At 31.3% G+C, this 23,471-nt stretch overlaps 2 protein-coding genes across 3 annotated transcripts in view; one reads left to right on the forward strand and one right to left on the reverse strand.

Annotated features, from left to right (window-relative positions):
• Window positions 1–4,304: 4,304 nt before the first annotated feature.
• On the reverse strand, window positions 4,305–6,371 carry LOC140442364 (uncharacterized). The gene is made up of 3 exons (XM_072533439.1): window positions 6,261–6,371; window positions 6,020–6,206; window positions 4,305–4,999 (listed from the first exon to the last, which is right to left on the reverse strand). Exons 1-3 carry the CDS (start codon window positions 6,369–6,371, stop codon window positions 4,305–4,307), a joined length of 993 nt encoding a protein of 330 aa, XP_072389540.1.
• Window positions 6,372–14,857: 8,486 nt separating this feature from the next.
• LOC140440685 (serine protease snk-like) overlaps window positions 14,858–23,471 on the forward strand; it is a 66,432-nt gene continuing 57,818 nt past the window's right edge. Inside the window, exons 1-3 of one of the 2 annotated variants that reach the window (XM_072531044.1) lie at window positions 14,858–15,003; window positions 21,180–21,209; window positions 21,268–21,380. In XM_072531044.1, coding sequence (XP_072387145.1) covers window positions 14,934–15,003; window positions 21,180–21,209; window positions 21,268–21,380 — 213 coding nt within the window. In that variant the 5' untranslated portion in view covers window positions 14,858–14,933. The remainder of the gene's footprint in view (window positions 15,004–21,179; window positions 21,210–21,267; window positions 21,381–23,471) is intronic. The other variant, XM_072531043.1, reaches the window with a different exon arrangement.

Consider the following 23,471-nt stretch of genomic DNA (forward strand, 5'->3'; position numbering starts at 1 on the left):
ATATTTCTTTTGCGAATTATATGCAGTGTGTGAGTAAGTTTTTATTCCATATACCTACGAACATATACGTACCTTTCGCTCGTGCTCGTTTTGTTGGACTGTTTGTGATTGGCTTCATCATCAACATCATCAAGTTTTACACCGGTACTATTGGGTACAGTCAGTAAGTCTGTCTATTCACTAAGAGAGAAGACTATTGTCCTGAATGTTCACTATGCTCTGGTTTCTCAGAATCCCACAAACACTGTTTGCAACATAGTCGAAAGTTGTGCCAACATGAATGGCGTAGGGGAGTCAACTATATATAGGTTCCTATCAGAAAGAAAAAACACGGTATAGCTAACCCAAACACAAACGAACACTTAAAAATAGAGAAAAAGCCTATTGAAATTGATGAATTTGGCAAAAATGGTATTCGAAGGAAAATTCATGGATTTTTTTTCAACAAAGAAATACCAATCCTAAACAAAATTTTACAAGAAGTTAGAGACGACCCAGATTTGCCTCATATCGGACGAACTAAATTGTGGCAAGTTTTAAAAGAATTTCATTTTTTTCGGTGGGAGAAATCAAACCGAAAATCACTTTTGATTGACCGGAAGGAGATACAATGTTGGCGAAGAAATTATCTAAGATCCATACGAAAATTCTGGGCTGAAGGAAGGCCAATCTTCTACCAGAATGAAACGTAGGTAAAATCAGGTCATACTCTAAAAAAAAATTGGTAAGATTAAAATATATTAAGCTCCAGACAAGCCTTTATGGAAGGTTGATCTACTGGTATCTCCCCACCTTCTGTAAAGGCAGTGTATTAATAGTTTTTCACATTGGCAGTAAAAGAGGATTTGTTAAGCATGGTTTGTTGGAATTTCAGTCCAAAAGCACAAAAGACTAGCACGAAGAGATGACAGTTGATGTTTTTGAAGAGTATTTTGAGCAGATGATTGAACACATACCACCAAATTCAATTATAATATAAGATAATGCACCTTATCATTCACGACTAGTAGAAAGACTTCCAACGACTGCGTGGAAGAAACAGGATATTCTTGACTGGCTGCGGAATAAGTATCTGCATTACGAAGATGGAATGGTAAGAGCAGAACTTTTAAAAATTGCCCGGCAACACAAATCTAAGTTCAAGAAATACATAGTTAACAAAATGGCGGAAAGGCGAAACATCACAGTCCTTAGGCTTCCACCCTACCACTGCGAAATAAATCCAATTGAACTCATTTAGGCACAAATGAAAATTTATGTGGCTAGAAAAAATACGTCATGTATAATACAAGCTGTACGTGAATTGTTATTTGAGTCTTTACAACATATTACAGAACAAAACTGGAAAAATGCAGTAAGACATGTAATAGAAGAACAAAAAATGTGGGATCTTGATAACATAATTGATGCGACCGTAGAGACACAACCGCTAATTATTAACACTCAAGACGACTCGGGTTCCGAAGTTGATCCTATTTATTTTTAATTTGAATAGTTTTCTAATCGTAATTATATAAGGTAAGTAATATAGAACATCCCAGAGGTACTTTTCAGTGCGTCATTAATTATGACGTCATAGAATAAATTAGGTGTGTCGAGAATTATTTCATATAATTATTGAAGAATCTGACAGATGCCAGGATCGTACTTAGCCACAGGGGTTAATCCCGTATATAAATAAAAAGTAAACAATGTTATTTATTAAATTTATAAATATGGAAACATTTAAAATTGACGACACAATTTTATTGAATTTTTGTATCTTCTTCTTCTCAAGGAGCTGTCTGCGCGTCGAAAGTTAGCAATCATCACAGCGATTTTTAATTTTGAGACAGCGGCTCTAAATAAGTCGTTATTACATGAGTTACGTCTCCTTCCTATGGATCTTTTTTTCCGGATTTTGTCTTCAGTCTCCTCACATCAATTTTCTTCAGTGTCCACGCTTCCATCCCGTATTATAATACGGATAGCACGTTGCATCTCAGCAGTCGTATTTTTAACTTAAGGTTTAAGTTTCTACAGCAGAAAAGCCTCTGTATTCTTGTAAATGCGCTTCTGGCCTGTTTGATTCTGATTCGTATTTGTTGAGAGCTGTCATTGTTTTCATTAATAGTTGTATCTAGGTATTTGAATTCTCTTACTATTTCAATAGGCTGATTCTGTACATATATCTCACGAATGTCCTGAGTTGTCTTTGTTATTATCATATATTTTTTGCTCTGTTGAGTGATGGTCCATATTCTTCTTCGCTTACTGCGGTCACCTAATTAAGAAGTATCTGTAGGTCTTCATGTGATTCGGCTAAAAGAACTGTATCATCATCGTATCTCAGGTTATTAATGATTATGTCATTAATTCTAATGTCTACGTTTCGGTAATCCATTGCCTTACTTAATATGTCTTCCAAGTATATATATTAAATAATACTGGTGTATGTATACACCCTTGTGGAATAACTCTTTGTACTTCTATTTCTTCTGATGTTATTTCTTCTATTCTCACTACTGCTTTTTGGCCATAGTATAAGTAATACAAAAAAGACTGTTTTCAAAAATTTATTAGGTAACTTAAAAATTAATTACATAAATAAAATGTAATTCTAATCATAAAAACTATTTACTCACTAATGCGTAATAATAATAGTTTATTGAAAACACTGAAAAGTAGAATTTGAATATCAGTGTAATAGAAAATTATAGAAAAATACTGCCAGTGGAGAGTTTCCTTAAAGATATATCCTTAGACCAATTCATGGTGAAATATTTCGGTCATAACCTAACAAAACATTAATTAGAGAGGTGCCAGTCAGATTTGGATATAAGAATTGGATGATAACTGGTTCCACTGGATATGATTATGGTTTTCACGTTTGTTGCGAAAAAAAAAACGAATGATATTGAAGATAATAAAAAAATACCACTTGGAGCTAAAGTAGTAATTGATCTATTGAAATACCGGCCTGAACCATCTAGAAATTAAATTAGATCAGGTCATTGGATGAGGACTTAGGAGTTTCCTGTGTTTACAACGTTTTGAGCAGAGACAAGTATTTATAAATAACAAAGTTTGTTTATCTAGCGGATAATGTCAAAATAGGCGATTCTACAATTTGTATGTACAAAATTAGACTTTTAGCAGATAAAATTATAGAAAAATACTGCCAGTGGGGATGTTTCCATAAAGTTATTTCTTAGACAAATCCATGGTCAAATATTTTGGTCATAACCTAGCTAAACAGTTAATTAGAGAGAAGCCAGTCAGATGTGAATATAAGAATTGGGTGATAACTGGTTCCACTGGATATGATTATGGTTTTCACGTTTGTTGCCGAAAAAAGCAAATGGTACTATTAAAAAAGACCACTTGGAGCTAAAGTAGTAATTGATATTTTGAAATAGTTGCCTGAACCATCTACAAATGAAATTTTTTCGATAAACATTTCATGACATATCAACTAATGATATATCTGAAACAAAAAAATGTAAAGGCAACAGGAACTGTAAAATGTCCAGTAATCGAAAAAGCTAATGAAGAAAAATGCATATGATTATAGATTTGACAAAACTAATGAAATTTTGTGTGTGAAATGGTATGACAATAGTGTTCTATGGTGAAAAAACTATGTGTATTGAATGGTGTTTTGAAAAATAACATACACATACCTAATGTCCCCATTACAGGACGCCCTTGTATTTCAAAATGTTTTTGAAAAAAAAAAATATTTTTTTTGAACATAATAATAAATGTAACCCAAACGTCAAAATTGGCGAATCAAACGAAAAACGGTTGAGTATCAGCCAACAAAATCGTTATCTGAATAGTCAGAAGCCGATTCATTTAAATCGACAATTACTGGAGCTATGGGGTTTATGCCAATTCTTTTGGCAGTCTCCCAATACTCATTAATAAGTTTCTCCGCATGTTTTACATAGTTCCTTCATTTTTCTGGTGTAACCTAAAATTAAGCAAAGTTATTACCTAAGAATTAAAAAAAAAATTAATTTACCTGTTGTAAAGATTGTTTCCAAATATTTAAAACTGTGGCTTCATTTGTAACGCCAGCAGTAGTTATATTCGCATCGTAATACCTTTTGCAATCAGACCAAACATTCTCTATCGGATTAAATTGACAATGGTATGGAGGGAGTCCCAAGACCCGATGGCCATATTGAAGGGCAAGTCTATCTAACCTGTAAAACAAAATACATAAAAATGCCATTTAATAAATAAATTCTAATGTGTACTTAAATACTTTATCTCTATATGATACAGCTACATTTGCAGATAATACTGCAATAATAACCTCAGACGTGAACCTGACGAGAGCATTTTTCTGGTAAATGCTTCTTTACAATAGCCATTAACTCAAACTTCATCATAGACATTGAATATTTGATATTTCGGTTTGTCAACCATTCTATTAAAGAATGTTTGGTCCAACTTGCATTTGGAATTTTTTCAAGTAAAGTTGAATGGTACGATGCATTGTCCATTATAATCAACGAAGGTTCTTCTAAGTTTGGTAAAAGCTGATGCACAAACCATTTTTCAAAATTATCTGAATTCATCGAATCATGGTAGTCACCAGATTTACTTCCACTTTTGAAAATGAGTTCACAGTTATTAATAAACCCATTTTCAGAACCTGCATGAAGGACAATGTATCGTACACCTTCTCCACTCTTCTTTCGGACTGCATAACTACTGCCATCCTGCCAGCTCTTCCGGAATCCTCCTTTACTAAATATCCACGTCTCATCCAGGAAAACTGGTTTAAAGGGGTATCCATCCATTTCATTCTCTTTGTACGCTTTTAATAACTGGAGTCTCTTTAATGTAACATGTGTTTGCTCCATTAAATACTTCCTGTTTGAAATATTACAATTCACCCGTCTGAATTTTAATACTTTTAAAACTCGCTGAAGTGCAGAAATCGAAATTTTAACCTCATCCACTTCCTCGAGCTTTTGTTTTAGTGTATAGAGAGTTACATGCTCACCTAAAACGAACAAAGTAAAATTAATAAGACACCTCTAGAAACAATATTTGGAATGTAAAGTAACATATTAATTGTAACATTTGGAATTTATCTATTTAAATGGTATATGCAACAAACAGTATTCCGTTCATAAATCATAGTAAGCATATTTGAATAATTCAAAGTGTAAGAGTTATAAAAACATATCTATATATTTTCCTAAAATGTATGATGTAAATGAACAAACTTCAGCAAAAAGGCAAACAGGACTCTTAAATCTTTATTACAATATTGTAAGTAAGTTTACCAATTTACCACAGAAGTTTGGTACTTATATCAGTAGTATTCTTTTTATAATCACTTTTCACTTCCATATATTTTATATATTATGTAACTAGTTGTCAGTAACAATTTTTAAAAAAAAAATGTATCTGAAAAGTTAGTTGCTCCTGCCTTTCTACATAACAGAAATATGATAAAATATTTTAACTACATATATTATTATTAATTATATATTATCTGTGACTTGGAATAAAAAGGGCGGATGTCCATTTTTCTGGATTTTAGGTTAATATCATTTCTATAGTAAGGACATGAGATAGTTTCATTTAAAAAAATCAGATGTCTGTATCTTTTAGGTTTTTACCTTTTGCAAAACATAAAGGTGTAAATAGATAAAATAAGGATAAATAGTTTAATTACTATTAATAAACACAAATACAACAATCATATGGTTCTTCTACAATGGGTGGACGAGCAGCATTAAGTGTCATTTTATTTTATGTTATTTATAATATTTCTAGCATACAAATTGTTTCAAACATAGGGATATTCCAATATTAACTTTTATAAGTATATTGATACGTATTGAGTCATAAGCTTTTAAACTACAATCAAAAGTGGTTACAATGTGGCCAAATACAAACAATGGCAGATTACTGGAGTTTACATGTTGTGACACCAGCCCTTTTTATTCCAAGCCACATTATATATATATATATATATATATATATATATATATATATATATATATATACTTACCTTTACTAAACATTCCGTATATACGAGTCCTAATGGTATGCTCGTATTTATTTAAAATCAAGTTAGGTTCACAACTAGTGGCTACTGATTCGCTTACTTTATTGGTATAATCAGAATCTTTTTGTATTCCTTCATTTGCTAATCGCCTTATGGTTGGCAAAGAAATTTCTAACGCCTCAGCAACACGCTGAAATAAACAGTAAATAAAACAACTTTATTTTCAGGGTAATTTTCAACTTACTTCACGAACAGCAGAAATTGGTAATAATGTTTGTCCAGCTTCCTTTTCTAATTGAAAATATTTCAGCAATTTTAATATTAGTACTTGTTCTTTTTCAGTATATCTTGTCATCTTGTACAAATACAAATAAAACCACAATCACAATACTATGTAAAACAAAATACAAAATAAAATTTAGCATCTATATTCTTTGATAAAATTATAATTATACAAAACAAATACTGACCTGAACGACAGCCGTCACTAGCTGTTCGAACACTTCGAAAGAATGGCCAGCATGGACGAAGTTTTACGTCAACTGTCAGTAAAAGGCGTATTTGATTGGCTAGAGAAAGCGCACATCTAAATATCAACGAATCAAACGTAGGTTAGGAAAGAGCCGCTTATGTATGTAAGCTTATTCTAACGCTGCAATATAGTTCTGTTTAATCACGGAACTACCGCTTTCTCCGTCACATCCAACTTAATGCATTAGAAAGAAATCGAAAAACTGTGACGCACTGAAAAGTACCTCTGGGATGTACTTTAGTAGTTGTTATCGTAAGGTATTAAAGGGGAAAGGCGCAAAATGTCGCCTGTCAAAATTTTCAATGTGTTTTAAATGTATCCATTTTTTTTTCAAATCCTGAGGAAACTAAAAAGCATTTTTGAAAAATTTAAAGGCAGAATGAAATATTTATTAAAATAAATAAAAAGTTTTTTTTGCATGCAATATTTTCAATTAAAAATTATACTATATTATCTCTTTTATTTTCACCCTTGTTACATAACATATTAAAATAAACATTGTAGAAGTTTTCAGAAACTTTCTACCCTCAGTAATAATGTAATCTTTCATTCTGCCTTTAAATTTTTCAAAAATATTTATTAGTTTTCTCCGGATTCGAAAATAATGGATACATAAAACACATTGATAATTTTGCCAGGCGACATTTGGCGTCTTTCCCCTTAATTAAATCAATGTATCTTTTACAAATGGCAAGAAACTTTATTTTTGAATAAAATAAAGAAGTTTTATTAAAACAAAAATACAATTTACATAAGCACAATTTAAAAAATATATTTATTTAGTTCAAATAAATGTTTCAATCATATTCTCTACGACACTGGTCGGTCATCTGTAACCATTCAAAATACCTTCGTAATCGGATTATAAGGTTGCCTGCTGTATTGTATTCCTTCAGATACAAGGTCTGAAACCGTCAGTTTCAGGTTGGTTTTCACTATTATATCGTATTACCTATCCTCTCTGTATTTCAGTTCTCCAATTAGGGTTAAACTTGTAGTGAGCTATCGACAAATTGTGAACTGATTATAGGTATTCTTCATTTATTCAGCTAAGTTTTTTTATTTTATATTCAGCAGATTTTTTTTAGCGGCATTCTGGTATAAATTATGGATTACTATCATGAAAATTAACTTATGCAACAATTTAGTAGAGTTTATGATTTTATACTACCGCAATCTTTTTCCTAGTAAACCAATCTTAAGTGTAGTTCTAGTTGGTATTCATTGTATTTTGTAATATAATAATTTAAATTATCCGATCCGGCTACCGAAAGGTAGCCGATTATTGCGTTTTTTTCTGATATAGAGCTATGCTATTCCAATATTGCGTTTTTTTTCTTTAAGCCAACATTTATTTTAGAGTAACGTTTAGTAATCTGTTTTCCCTCTAACTGCCACTTTTGTTATTTTTACTGTTTTTTTTTACTTCGGTTCGTAGATTTAATTGCCTTATTTATTTCTTCTCCGCTTAATTCCGAGTCCTTATCGATCTCGCTTCAATTATACTAAGTAAATGCATCTTCATCCATTCCTCCGTAACTGATCCTACGTACAAAAAACTATTACTTTTCACAATAATTTCATCATTTCAGTTGTAGTAAATTTTCTCCTAATAATATAGAAGTAACGTTTATAGTAACGTTTTAATTGTAGTAGTAATTGTATCTTTAAATGAAAATTACAGTTACTCTGTTTTTGCATTATTGAGTTTTAAACACTTGATGCAGCAAAATTACCAGAAATTGTCTTAGTCAGAGAAATAAATTCGAGCTGTAACCCACGTTTAAAAATTAAGTAGTCCAATGCCAGCGTTTATCCATCTATTTCTCTTTAATTACCTTCTCTGTCTGCTCTCTGCTCGATGCAAAAAATTTCAAAAGTTATTCTTAGTATTGACGAGTGATCCGTTAGATTTCTATTTGGTTAAATGCTACGTACTTAACGAATATTCATATAAAACCAAATCTCTAAAAGGTATGCGACTGTAATACTAGTCTATGCTCCAAATATTTACTGAAATCTATTAAAAGATTGTGGCTCCGTGGCCGGTCTCAGCTTTTGTGGAGGACGAGTTCTGAACCCCGACACGGCGCGTCCCATATGGCTGATAGGGGACGTCCTGTATATTATACAGGATAGGTGCGAATAAGGTTCGCCAAATAAGCACTCGCAGATCAACTGAGGACATGGTATAGGGCATCAGCTATGTCATTACTACCTCCAAGGCTGGGAAAGAATGACTTCTTAATAGGCTTGAAATCAGATACTTATGGGCGACAATCAGATATTGGTTTAATCGGTTATAATACTGCGGTGTGTAAGACAAGAAGAAACCACTACTAAATATTCTTAAGATATTATAACTATGGCAAGTTACGGAAAACAAAAGGCCCCTTGTCCGTGGCAGACCTTAGATGGTCAAGGGGTGCTAAGAATCCCCACGACAAATGCTAGGAACCACCCGAAAGTGAAAACAAAAATTACAAGTTAAATATTGGAACCTGGAATACAAAATCTCTCTTTATGCCAAGAAAATCTCATAACATCGTGAGAGAAATGAAAAGAATGGAGGTCAACTTTCTCGGAGTCAGTGAAGTTAGATGGCCTAGATTTTTACGGACAAACATCGATAACCATGTAATATACTATGCTGGTAATGACGATCCTCATCATTACAACGGAGTGGCATTTATAGTTGCCCAGAAAAGCAGTAAATGTATAAAGAACTTTATACATATATCTGATAGAGTAGCTATGCTACAAATTAATATCACTCCTCATAATATTAACTTTATTCAAGTATATGCTCCTATAGCAGTAAAAAACAAGAAAGAGAAGTACGGGAATTCTACCAAAAGATCAAACAGCTAATGAAGATTATAAAGAAAAATGCTGTAAACATTATTATGGGAGATTTTAATTCCAAAGTAGGTGAAGGGCGGACTGAAGACGTAGTAGGAAACTTTGGTTTGGGCCAAAGAAATGATAGAGGAGAATTACTGGTCCAATTTTGCCAAGAAGAAAATCTTATGATCGCAAACGCCTGGTTTAAACTGTAGCGTTTCAAATTTTTTTTATATGTTAAAAATTTCTAAAGACGCCCCCGTCGGTGGAATATTTTCGTTTTTCTGTTTGCAAATAAATTTTAAAACGATCAATATGTTATGGCATTTTAAGTTGAGATTCTAAGTATCAAGTTTTGGTACTCAGTTGTTTTTGTCATTTGTTTACATTCGAGTCCCCTAATATAATATTGCAAGTCAGGTGATACAATTTTTCTAATACGTAATAAAACTGCGAATATTTCAATGTTTTTTTGTCGGTTCGTTGCTAAGAATGAGGTCAAGAGAGGTAGATTATTTGTTTAGGTTTATAGACCACAAAAACTAACTGTGAGACGTAAAGGGAAATTTATTTTGGTTGAATTTGTAAAATCTAACGCAGAGGAGTCAAGCAAGAAATTTCAGAGTAGATAGATGTTTGGGCAATTTTGAATCGCAAGTCGATTCAATTTTTTTGTGTAATGTCTTAAGACCGGTTAAGGTGATAATACTCTTTGCAATATGGCAGTTTAGAACAGAGTAATCATCATAAGATTTGGCAATACACCGGCACTGAAGAAATTTTGAAAATATATAATAATAATATATATAGGATATCCTCGTCGTCAGCTTGCTTTCTCCACCGAACCTAATTCTACATCTCTTGATTGTTCGTCCCTGAGTATGAAAATGGTTGCTTTGTCCCTGTTGGAGAATATGTCCAGATAGATGTTCCATAGATGTTAACAATTTTTTTTTGAAAGTTAAGTGCGAAACAGTGAAATCAAGGTAACATTTAACATATTAATTTTAAAGTAAAGACAGACATTATTTTTGATAAACAATAATTGCTTTCATTAAAATTTAAAAGGATTTGTAATAAATAATAAATTGTAAATTTTATGATTTAACTTAGCTGTCATTTTAATTGTTTTTTTTTTTTAATTTAATGTTAACATATAACAGCTAGCTTTATTTTTTTCGATATTTATTTGGTTTGTTTGTTTTAAAAAAAGGTTAATCTCTGTGCGGTAACATTTGTAAGTTTTTCTAGTATCTCCAACCCCTTTGTAAACGAAGTTTGTAAACGGACACATGTAAGTTTTTTTGTAATTTTGTATTTTGCAACTTTTAATAATTTTTGGTGCAACCTGTATTTTTGTAACTGTTTGTTAGAGACACAAATAAATGTTAATTTATTGCTCCAACTATTTTGTTTATTTTAGTTTAGAAAAATCTCCTAACCTTTTTTGTGTGTTTACTTTCTAGGAAGGAAGATCCCTTTTCTTCTTTCCTCCAGCAAGTTTAGGATCCTTCAAACCGGCGCGAGAGTTGCTTTCATAAAGTCCCCGTATACATACCGTCTCAGGACTTGCAACTTAATGTAGAGTCATATGTCGCCATGTTACCAATCCAACGGTAACTTTACCATCTTAATTTTATACAAGAAATAATGTAAACTAAATTTCAATCAGTAATTTTTAAATGGTTTTTACCCCCATATTTAGTGGCTACATTCATGTATTAACCTGACACTAATGATGGAATATTTATTCCGAAAACGTTTTGTCTATTTAACATAGCCCGACTGGGTTTTTTATATACCTTTTTATAAAGGATTTTATTAAAAATTTTTTATAAACTATTACTTATCTTACTTACTTTTTCCAGTCTGTATTTCACTTAAAGGTTTGTACTCAGAACGGGGTTAGTCGGCTGCCTTTGTATTTGAGAACTATAAATACGTGGTGTATGACGTTCGTGAATTTTGCACATATCATATAAAATTTTCTGCTTATTGCAAGTAAATCCATCGATTTTTATGGTCATCATTGTCAATGTAGGCTCAGAGAAGAGCCGTTGACTTAATTTGTCGTTTTATTATTTGAATCTAGTGGTGGTAGGATTGTCAGTCTGAAGGACGTTTTCAGAGAGCGCCAGTGACATTTTATTTTGCTCTTATAGCATAATTTGCGAGGAGGCTCCTTCCGTACTCGCATGTAAACTCAGACGACGTGATAATAGAAAAAACGGAGCACGACAGTGAATCGGAAGTTGATCTGAATGCCGAATATCAATCTACGTTTGACTCGGACACAGACTCGGACACAAACAGTCACATTGGAAACAGTTTAGATTATGATGAAGAAAATAATTACTTTATAGGAAAAGACTGAAAAACTAAATGGCACAAAAAATCTCTTGTTAGCAAATTCAGCAAAACTCCTTCAAAAAATATTGTCAAGATATTTCCTGGGCCACAAGTGTATACGAGACATGTTACTATGGAACTAAGTGCTTTTGAAAAACTTTTTACGAATGAAATCATAGAAAATATAGTTGAATATAGAAATTTGCAGATTACAAAGATGCGAATATATTAAAAAACGGCTAAGACGAGCTAAAGATACCACTAAACAGGAAATCACAGCAATATTAGCATTATTATTTCTTGCAGGGACTAAAAAACAAAATCATACAAAGTTGCTCGCATTATGGACAAAGGATGGTATCGGCTTAGAAATCTTTCGAGTTTGTATGAGCGTTGATCGGTTTTCCGACCGAAAATCAGACTATTAGGTTTACTCTTGATACGTTTATGAAAAGCTGTAGCAACAACTAATCTTTGGAAGAACAAATAACTGAGGAGGTGGCGTTCAAAAAAAGGATTTGTCACAATAAATCACATGTTGAGATTTATTGGTGTCATTTGAAAACTTATTTTGAATCCCACATGTTAGTAAATAAAAGTTTGATCAAAACGAATTTTGTCGGATGGTTTTTCACATTTGAAATATAGGTAGTGGAACAAAACAAGTTTTGTCCACCATAAGTAGTAAATCAGAAAAGGTTCAGTCACAACAAGCCAATCACAGGACAGCATTCGCCCTACCCATGATGCTCTGTTGTTTGAGGTTAGTAGTATTCCCAATGGTTTGTTCAGATTCATTATTACCGTTTCGTAGAGGTAGTAGTGTTTAATATAATATTAATTAGGATGAGTGATGACTATTGATGACTCTTTTGTAAGTGTGGAAGATTAAAATGATGGCTCTAGGAAGAGCACTATAAATCCACGAAAGAGAAAATTGGCAAAGAAAAGAACACTAACCCAACCTAAAAGTTACATACCTTCAACCCGTGCTCACATTTCTCTAAAAGCTTTTCGTGTAAAAGCTTTATTCCCAGAGATTGTTCTCATGTGAGGAAAAACTTGATATCTGTGTCCAATAAAACTGCTCAAGACAACTTCATTTCAAGTCATTTGTCCCTTCAAAACATCAAAAGAAGAAGGCCACGAAATACAAGCAACGAGGCACGGCCTAACTTTTGTTCTGTTGAGTATACTTTGATTAAGCAAAACACAAAAATTATCAAGGTATGTAAGAAGTTTTTTATATCAGTGATAATAGTCAAACCTACCAGATTAAGCAACATTATAAAATGTATTCGTAAGGGGGAACATCTAAATGAGAATAGGGGGTGACCGCAAATCAGCGAAGACAGTTGGCAAAAAGGCGCGTGTAAGAGAATTCATAAAAAAGTTAAGAGGTGAAGAATTACATTATTCTAGGAATAAATCAAAGCGCATCTGCTTAGATCAGGACATGAGCATCACAAAAATATAGAAAATATATAATAATTTACAAGATAAAATTTCGAACAAAGTATCCAAAACGATGTTTCGAAGAATGTTTCAAACCTTTAATATTGGATTTCGCTCCCCAGCGTCTGATGTGTGTAGTCACTGCTACAAAATGAGACATTTCATCAAAACCACAAAGGATCCAGCTAAGAAGATTGAGTACATGACCAACAAGCGAGTTCACGCGATTCGTGCGGCAGTATTTTATAAGGCTACTCACTATGTGCTTCGACTTATAGCAGATTCAACCGTTACCAAAATCACCGATTTAAGAAGCATATTACTCTAGGCAAATTGGATTAAACTGTTTCTGTATTGTTGGAATTGACGGAAAGCACCCGACATGTGGACAGTGGACATATGTGGACAGAAGATGAAGCTGGAAAGGGTTCTACTGAAGTCTCTTCAGCTCATTTCCAACACCTTCAAAGCCTTGATCTACCTAAAAAACTAAGTCCAAAGTTCAGACATCACAATTACAGTTCCGGTGAGAGGACACAGCTTTCTTTCTACCGACCGAGTATTTGGACGAGTGGAAAAATTGTTGCGTAAACAGCCAACTATCATCCACAAAGAAACCTACATCGATGTATACAAATCAGTTAAAACAGTAAAACTATTAGGAGAAGATCGGAAACTGTTTGACACTAAAAGTCTTTCATCAAGAGAAAAGGTTGCTTTAGGCGTCTGGACGGTATCTCACACGGCAAAAGAATTTTCACAAAAAGAGAAGTTGTTAATCGACAAACTAAACTCTTGGACAGAGGTTTAATGAACTTCTTGTTTGAATGTAAGAAGGAGGCATAGAAATCTCTCCAAAAGAAAGGTTGACCTGCAAATTATCGCTCAAAAATGTGTTTCTATTATGTGACACGAAGACCTTTTATGTGACCTCAAAAATATAGAAGAGTTTTTCTCAAAGAATTATCATTGTCATTGAAAAGACCTCATCTTTCTGAGAGGACTGAAATACAGAGTTTACTTCTGGATTTAAAAATATTCTTAAAGAAAAACAAAAACGTACAAGACGTACAAATGTGCTATTGTTGTACAAAGAGCCAAAATAGAGTTACAACAATATCTTGCATCAAATGTAATAAAATGATTTGTAAAGAGCATTCTGTCGCAATTTATTCAAATTGTAATTTAGTAGACACAAACGAGGAAGAAAAAGAAAGTTATAAGCACACCTATTCTCAAATATGGTCATGTCCAAGAAGTTTTTTTAGAGAAAAAGAAGTGTTTGAATTTTTGTTCTTACATTTGTTGCTAATCGTTGTATGTTTATTATATACCATTTTTAATGTTAAGTAATTTTTTAAATATATACCTATGTTTTTTTTGTACAATATATTATGTATTAGAAATACCTAGTTGTGGCTTTTGTTTGCATTTTTAGTCATTGGTGTACAGAATACATCATTTGTTATTTTAGTGATTAGCGATTAGATATGATTTTTTTCGTTAGCTAAACTGGTTTGCCGCCATGACCTGAAAAAACAAAAATAAAAATTTATTTAAAATTTATTATAATAATATTATAATCCTAATTATATAAGCAACATTTTAAAGTTCGCAATGGTTAACTTATTATAGTCACCTGATCATCTAGCAGAACATATATGTATATGATTATGTCACCGAAGGAGACCATAAAGTAAGTTGATCATCTTAGGTGAAATAAGATCGTTAGTGATAATGAAGACTGCAAATTTCTTGATCTGCTTATTATGTTTTTGCTTAAATATTGCAAAGGGAAATTTTCATGGTAAGTCGATTTTAAAAATTGTTTAATTATGTGTAAGCTTGTGTATTGTATAATGATAACAATAATAAAAGATTTACTTACTTATTCGTGGCTTTACACAACATATTTTATTAGCGGTTTACCACATCCTAATCGACATTTTTTTTGTCATTTATATATCCTTCAGGGAGGCATCTTTCTTCCATAGCTATTTTTGAAGTAATGCTTCTAAACTGACGTTGTATTATTTTTTCCCTATAGTAAAATGCTGAGACGAGCGTCACAGAACTAGCGTTACGAGAAGACGTCACATTTAGCGTCACGAAATTGCGGTCCTTCACATCGATTAACTACTCTCGATTATTTCGTTCCTAATTGCCATATACTTAATCTTCTTCTTCTTCTTTGTGCGACTAGGATTACTCCTGTTTGTCTGCCTCTTATTCTGTTTCAGTCGTTAACTTAATCTAATCAGATTTAAATTAAAAACTGCGAATAAAAATTAATAAATATCTATTAATGTAAAATTCGATTCGTCAACGATTGTCAAAATTGAAGAGCCATAAATATCATCCAATTAATAAAAATATTTATTCATGTGTTTAAGCTTGTCTTATAAATGTCATATAAATATAATTTTTATTTTTAAACCTCCTATTTAGTTTATATATTAAAAAAATTACCTATCAAATGATATTTATTTATATTTTACTATTAATTTAATATTTGGTCAGAATTTAACAGGTCTGTCAGAAATAAACTTCTTATGCTTTGTTAATATGTTAATAGGTGATGTTAGGAGCAAACATATTAATTTATCGAATTATTTTAATATAATATATTTTTTTTTAAATATAAATAATAAATAAATAATAAAATTAATTTATTCAATTTTAAAAATACAGAATACATGGTATGAAGTTTCGCGCTAGTCTACTGTGCCGCCTACTGTATCATCTTTTTTTTATTTGTCCGTTCCACTATAATCTAGTACGTCTTATTTTCCTCATTTTATTTGCTTTCCATTTCCAAGTTCTCAGCGGTATTCTTGTCACGTCCATCCTTCACATGTCTCCGTGCCAGAGTAATTTTTGTTTTTATTAAACTATTTTTATTAGTCTAATTTATTAACTTTATTTATTATAAAATGTTCTAACACTTAGTTTATTAAAGTCTTTATTAAATTTATATATATATATATCTCTCTTGTCGTTTCCTCATTGCTGAGGATCGTGATTTCCTACAATGCGGGCTGTCAATTCTCTCCATCTCTTGCGATTTTGGGCTGCTCTCATGGACTCGGAAAACGTCTCTCCAGTGGCTTTCTGTACTTGATCTGACCATCGGATAGGTGAGCGTCTTCTGCCTCTACGTCCTTCTACGTTTCCGCATACAATTAGTCTTTCTAAGTTGTCGTTGTCTCTTCTCGCAATGTGGCCAAATAACTTTAAAACATTTGCAAGACACTGAGAGGAGAGTCTGGTCTGAATGTTTAGCTCTTCGAGAATTGACTGATTGAATCTGTGCTCTGTCCACGAGACGCGTAGCATTCGTCTCCAGCACCACATTTCGAATGCGTCAATCCTTTTCCTATCCTCTGATTTTATTGTCCATGTTTCGGCACCGTAACTGAAGATTGAAAAAATGAGTGTCCGTACCAGTCTCATTTTGAGTTTTTTGGATAAAGAGCGGTCCTTCCATATTTTTGACAGTCGACTCATCGCGTTCTTGGCCATCCCTATTCTTCTGCGAATTTCCGTATGGGAGGAGGCTGCATTGCTTATTATTTATTTCCGCGTTACAATTCGACGAACGACTCGATACCATTATCCAGACTAACTGTTTTTAATAAAAAGATCCTCTATATATATATATATATATATATATATATATATATATATATATATATATATATATATAACAGCCGTTATTCTGGAGTCCCCTCGACTGGACGGAGACTGTTTACAGGTTAAAGATGAGTCATATTTAGCGTAACATTATATTTCGCTATTTAGTTTTCGTCATCTTTTATTTCGTCATCGTACATTCATAAGTTCTCTATATCGTTCACTTTTTACTTTTTCTATTACCAATAATCTTCAGCATACTCTCCAAATAATATTTCCATTGAAATATTTTTATTTTATTCTCATGTTTTCCTTTCTTTTATTTTTCACAAACGTCTCAGAGTCATAAAGTGAGCAGCTTTCCGTTGCTAACCTAAATATTTTGTGTTTATTTTGCATGTAATATCGTCGCTTTATATATTTAAGTATAATTGTTGTGTTATTGTCTTTCCTTTCTTTATTTTATTTGGTAAAGTTTACTCAAGCAATTAGATTCATTTGTTTATTTTATTGAGTCTTCAAGTCTTACTGTATTTCCAATGACCATACATTGCATTGCGTTTTATCATAATTATGGGTTGTATCACCGGTTAAGGTGGGAGGTAAAATATATGGTCCTATTAATTTGTTATCAAATATGTCGTACCATACATTAACTGAAAATTTATTCTGCGAGTGACTTTGCCTTGTGGCAAATGGATTTTATTTTGGCCAAACGTGTGAGTTCCAGAGATTGTATACTCTAGCTCTTGTGAATTTTGCCTCATCCGTGAATACAACTAATGTTTACAATTCTTGGATTTTGGGTAATTTACCTAATAAAATCAATTCTGAGTATTTTAGCTCCAGGTAACAACCTTTGTCCTTCCTCTATATGGTAAGGATGTAGGTTATTCTTTTTAACTTTTTATCTTTCATTACCTTCTTGTAGTCTTACGGTTCGAAATCGACCGTGTCTTCTGGAATAATCATATACCATTTTAAAAGTTGGATAACTTGGTATTCTTTGTTGAGGAAACCGCATTTCATACACTCCTGTAGCAGCTCTGCCGTTACTATCACACCATGTCCGTTCCGAATGTTGGCGATCATTCTGGCTATGATGACTTTGTTGGTTGCTATACGGAATAGCTGTGTTGAGGTCTTTCTATACCATGCTCTCAGGTTAGCAAGCCATGATATTCTTCTTCGTCCTTGGGCCCTTTTTTCTTAAATTTTACCTTACAAAATGCATTGAAGCAAAATATACCTATATACCATATTCGCATATTCTTTGTTGCTAAATTAATAAGGCATATTATTAGGTCTTAATACAGAAATAACGTATGAAAACACAAAGAAATTATACAAGGCGTTTAAAAATTAAGAAAATTTAGTATGTTTGACAATAGTATAATTATTTAAAATACAATGACATGACAATCACCGTATATATTCAACAAAGAGATACTGTCATTGTTACCAAACACTCAGTTAATAAAATTTAAAAATATTAAGGCATATTAGCTTTACATTTCATATTGTAACTTATTCAGATTGTATTTTAAAAATACAAAGTTTTTGGTGGTGGTCAACTTGACCAATTACTTCAGTCTTAAATATATAGATATTTTTCTGCAAAGTTTCGCTATTTTTTTTTAAGTTTTAAGATATTTCTTTTTTGAGGTCTCATGATTTATTATATCCCTCCCTCCTATAATGTTGTCCTCTATCTCTGTATTCATGGGTTTCTCTGGGTCTGTAATTTTCGTGCGATCTCTTCGCCTTTCTTTCTTGAAAGCGCGATTCTCTTATTTGTAGGAAGTGGCACAAGCAATCTTTACCTTCGTAATTTTGCAGAGTAATATGATCTTCTAGCATTTATTCAAAATGTCTTGCAGTCAGTTCGACTAATTGTTCTGATGAATAATTATACTGCAAGTGTTTTGCATTATTATACACTTGTAATGCGTATGTTTTTTCTGAGATACCCATCCTCTTATTGTATTTCCCATTTTGCAATTCTTTATTAATTTCTAATAGCTGGATTTTTTCCCAGAAGTAGTTCAAAAATTTTTGTTCAAACTGGTGCCAACTGTCCAACTCTTTCTCTTTGCTGTCAAACCATAGACTAGCCTTATCTTTGAGATGATTTCTGATCGTTTCTTTAGCTGTTTCAAAATTTCCAATCTATTTTACTTTATTTTTTAAATGAACGGCACTAGGTGTAATTTTTTTACATCCCCGCCAAACTGTATTTTCATATGATCTGTACTATGGATAAGTATTTCTCTTCTGTCTTCAAAATTTTGTTGATTTTTGTTTTCTGTTACTTGTTTTTCTATTTGTTTGATTCTTTTCGTCACTTAGATTTCCACACTCTCTTTAATTCTTTTTCCACTTCTTCCATGTCTTCTTGAATAGCGTTCTACAACTTGGTTTCCAAATTCTCTAGTTCCTTTTTCTGGTCATTCTTTATCTTCTTCATTCTTTTCTTGAATTATCCCATCTATTGTACCATTTCTCTCTTTATCCCCTTTACACATCCTTTAATTTCCTGTTCATAATTTTCCAGACGCTGCTCTTTATTTTTGTTGTTTGTTCTATTGCCTGCCTTGTTTCATCCATTTTTTGTTGTGTTTGTTTTTGATTTTCTACTATTGCTTGTTTTGTTTGCAATATGTTGCTATATGTTGCAACTACGAAAATTTTTCTCTCACCCAAATGTAATAAATTGTCAAATATGAAAAAAAAAAAAACGTTAAAATTCAAGCATGAAATCAAAAATAAAATAAATTATGAGAAATTATGCCTACAGAAAAATAATATGTCATAACATTTAAATATATCAAATTTGACCATTCGATCAATAAATTTTCAATCACCTGTTTTTCCTTTGTCTTTCCTTTCAAAATTGCAATGTTATTATGATCTGCTTGAATCAAATTTCTCAGGGTTACTTTACTGCATAAAATTTACCTTTAATTGGTGACTTCTAGTATTTCTTTGTTGCTTGCTTTCTTTAGGATAGACAATGAGAATAAGTATAACCACCACAAATTTTATAAAATTTCAAATACCATTTATTTATTATACCATATAAAACATATAAAGACGGTGCACAATTTCTTATCTCATCTTTAAACAAAAGGAACCTTAAACCTGAAACAAAATAAATTTTAAACAAAAAAAACCTAAATTTAGTTATCTTCTTTTTAACCAAATGTATTAAATTTAATGTGAAAATTGCTCCAATTATTATTTCTAAAAAGAAAACAAATTTAATTCTGTGTCAATTGTCTGATTTTAATTTTACTGTCAACTGATTTTATTTTTACCTGTGAAACTCTACTCTTTAAATTAATTAATTTATAACTCTAAGAATTTATGGATAAAGAATTTGTGTCGCAATAACTGCGACTTGATATGGGTTTCAAAACATATATGGTACAAAAAAAAACTTGTCACAAATAATTTGACTGACCTTTAATGTAAAATCTTCTCGATGTTTTCCGATGGACATTGATTTTCCTGATTGTGTTCCCACAACGCTGTCCAAATTGTCCAACACGTGTTTCTCTGCTTCCTTGCTTCCGAAAAACAGCAGTTGTTCAGATTATCTCCACAAATCAAATCTCCGACTCGTTTCAAAATAATAATGCCACTCTTTCGACCCAAAAGTTTTTTCGCCTCGTGCAAATCTTATTTAATTTTTCTTTTCTTAACTTACAGAATTTGGAATCTCTTCGAACACAAGGAGTTTGGAATTCTCAACTTGGTCTCGGTTTGCCTTCCACTATTCTGCAATCACTAACTTTACCCACAAAACAACACAATTTGTACTTATCTTTTAATACACTCTTTTCAAACTGGACTGCTCGTTCTTCGTACTGCTGGCTGGTAAATACACAATGCTCGAAATTTTCATCGATCATCTATTATTCTCCTCTCTATTGTACCTATTTTTAAGATTTTAAACAGTATTTGGTATCTTTCTAAATAACTTGAAATGTTTTTCTAGATAAATTGTTCTCAGAAACTAAATCACTATAAAAGTCCACTCTTCTGCAAAACCACTTTTTAATTCTAAATCATTATATTTACAACTTTTTAACCCACACATGTCTTGAAAATTTATGTTCTCGTGGTATTTTGCATACAAATATTTATTTTATTTTTGACCTATTTAGTACTAGTATCTAGCAAGAGCATTATGGTACAGTGCATGGAATAGTGTACCAATCTCTTTTTAATTTTTTGTGAGTACTCACTTTTTAAAACCCACGTAATTTTAAGCATTTTATTGATTTTTAATGCATATATTTAAATATAATTTAGTCAATATGTTAAATAAATTTTTTCTAATTTTAGACTCATCTCCAGGAGCTATAGCTAACGAGAGTAAGTATACAGAACTTTTAAAAAAGGTTTTCATAGTAAACCATTTTTTATTTTTCAGTGTGTAAAATCTACACTGAGAATGCTATGAAGAATAACAATTGTCCTATTTCACCTCCCTTAATGTCTATTGAAAAGGGTATATTCGCGGAAACTGCAGAATTTCCACATATGGTAAGTATATTTATAAAATTGTTTTTTTCATATATTTTAGGAGATAAATCTCTGTTAAATATTCTTAAAGATATATTAAAACAGTATTAAATGCTCTTCGTATCTTTAAGTTTTTTTTTCAATCACTTGATTTGAAATAATACGATAATATTTTTCATCGTTTTCTTATATAAAACGTTCTGTATGATATGTTTATTCTTGAATGGAATAAAAACTAAAATAAAATATAGAACAGAATAGAATGAAAAAAAAATAAAATAAAATAAAATACTATACAATACACCACGACAAAAAAAAATTTAAAAAAATTGCTTTGGTGTTTGACCAGTTAAAGCAACGCTACAAGTTAACGAAAACATATGTTTAATATATATTAATTATAATAATAAAAAGAAGGCAGGATCTTGTTTAGGGTCTCGTCGAATTTTAAGTTATGATTAAATTCACATATTTAAATATTTATAAAACATCTTTTATGTAAACATATTCTGTTTAGTAATGCAAACATAGTCCAAATTTAGGTTGACTTTCAATTATCAAAAGCAAAAAATGTAGGGAAATAACCAAGTTTTTGGAGCCGTTCATATCTTTGAAAAATTTGTTTCGCGAACTGTCCTGATATGGGGAGGTCCCGATGTGACAGGTCCGGATGTGGCAGGTTAGACTGTCTTATGTATATATATATATATATATATATATATATATATATATATATATATATATATATATATATATATATATATATATATATATATATATAATGTATATATATCTATATATATATATATAGATATATATATATATCTATAAATATATATATATATATATATATATATATATATATATATATATATATATATATATATATATATTGTTATGATGTGTTTTTTGTTTGAATGATGAGCAATGAGTATTTTTAATAATATAGGGTTTTTATCGCGGTTCTCAAAGAATTAGTTTGTAAGTACTTTTTTAAATTATCTTTATTATAACTATTATGGAACACACATATATATCTAACCTAGCCAATGTAAATTTAAAATAAACTATCTTTAAATTGATACTCTTATAAAACTAATTAAATTCTATAGACAATGTAAAATTTAAACAAACTATCTTCAAAATTGAAATTGTTATGACATTAACTAAATTATATTAACAAAATTTTGTACCTTTCTTTCACTGAATGCCTAAATGAACTGTTTTCCACTATATAGATTCTAATCACCACTGAATGTCTTCGTACTTCAGTTATCCTTGTTTTTTGTGAAATTACTTTTTCCAATTATCAGCTTCTACCAATTTAAGATATAGTTTTCTTCACCAGCATTTATAAACCACCAGCAAACACCATTTATATTTATTCTTCTTTTCAATATACCAATATCCAATTATTATAAGTTGATTTATACTAATCTCCAATCCTAATATAATTTTAATTCCTTCCAATGTCCATCCAATATTCTTCTAATATACTTTTATAATCTTCAATAATTATTTGTGCATAATTATAAATGTGCATTAAATATATGCATAATTTTTAATCTTCATTTAACTCACTATATTAAACAATTGGACTATCTCCAACTAACTTTCATATTTCTTATTAAACTGCTTGACTGACTTACTAAAACTGTGAACAATTGACTTCACTAACTAATCTACTAACTTTCATAATAAACTGCTTGACTTCTGACTAAAAACTGCCATCTTGAATCCAAATCACGGGTATTTATATCTTTTTTGGATATTCTAGAACCATCTGGTAAGAGATCATGTTCCAATTTGTTCTATTTCTTCGATATCGATGTTCTCGAAAAAAATATCTGTTCTATCCACCGACATAATCATTATTCCAGAATGTTCGACCGTAAACAATGGTCACACTCTGCACTCTGGAGAATTCGTTAATGTTCCATTGATAATTTTGTTGACATTTAGGCTTTTCAGATCAGAATAAACATACAAATTAGTAACTAACACTCTAATTTAATAAAATACACAATTCAAACAATATATTATTATAACCCCACTTTATATTCCCTTATGATTAATTTCTATCTGTCAATTACTTACTGTATAGTTGGTTGC

The sequence above is a fragment of the Diabrotica undecimpunctata genome, chromosome 5 (assembly GCF_040954645.1).
Source record: "Diabrotica undecimpunctata isolate CICGRU chromosome 5, icDiaUnde3, whole genome shotgun sequence".
NCBI lineage: Eukaryota > Metazoa > Arthropoda > Insecta > Coleoptera > Chrysomelidae > Diabrotica > Diabrotica undecimpunctata.

What these genes read in the sequence shown, in the direction of transcription:
- LOC140442364 (XM_072533439.1), bottom strand. Translation starts at nt 6,371, where the DNA reads ATGACAAGATATACTGAAAAAGAACAAGTACTAATATTAAAATTGCTG. An exon ending in CAATTTCTGCTGTTCGTGAA is followed by an intron (nt 6,207 to 6,260) that starts GTAAGTTGAAAA and finishes TGTTTATTTCAG; the next exon opens with CGTGTTGCTGAGGCGTTAGA. An exon ending in ATACGGAATGTTTAGTAAAG is followed by an intron (nt 5,000 to 6,019) that starts GTAAGTATATAT and finishes TGTTCGTTTTAG; the next exon opens with GTGAGCATGTAACTCTCTAT.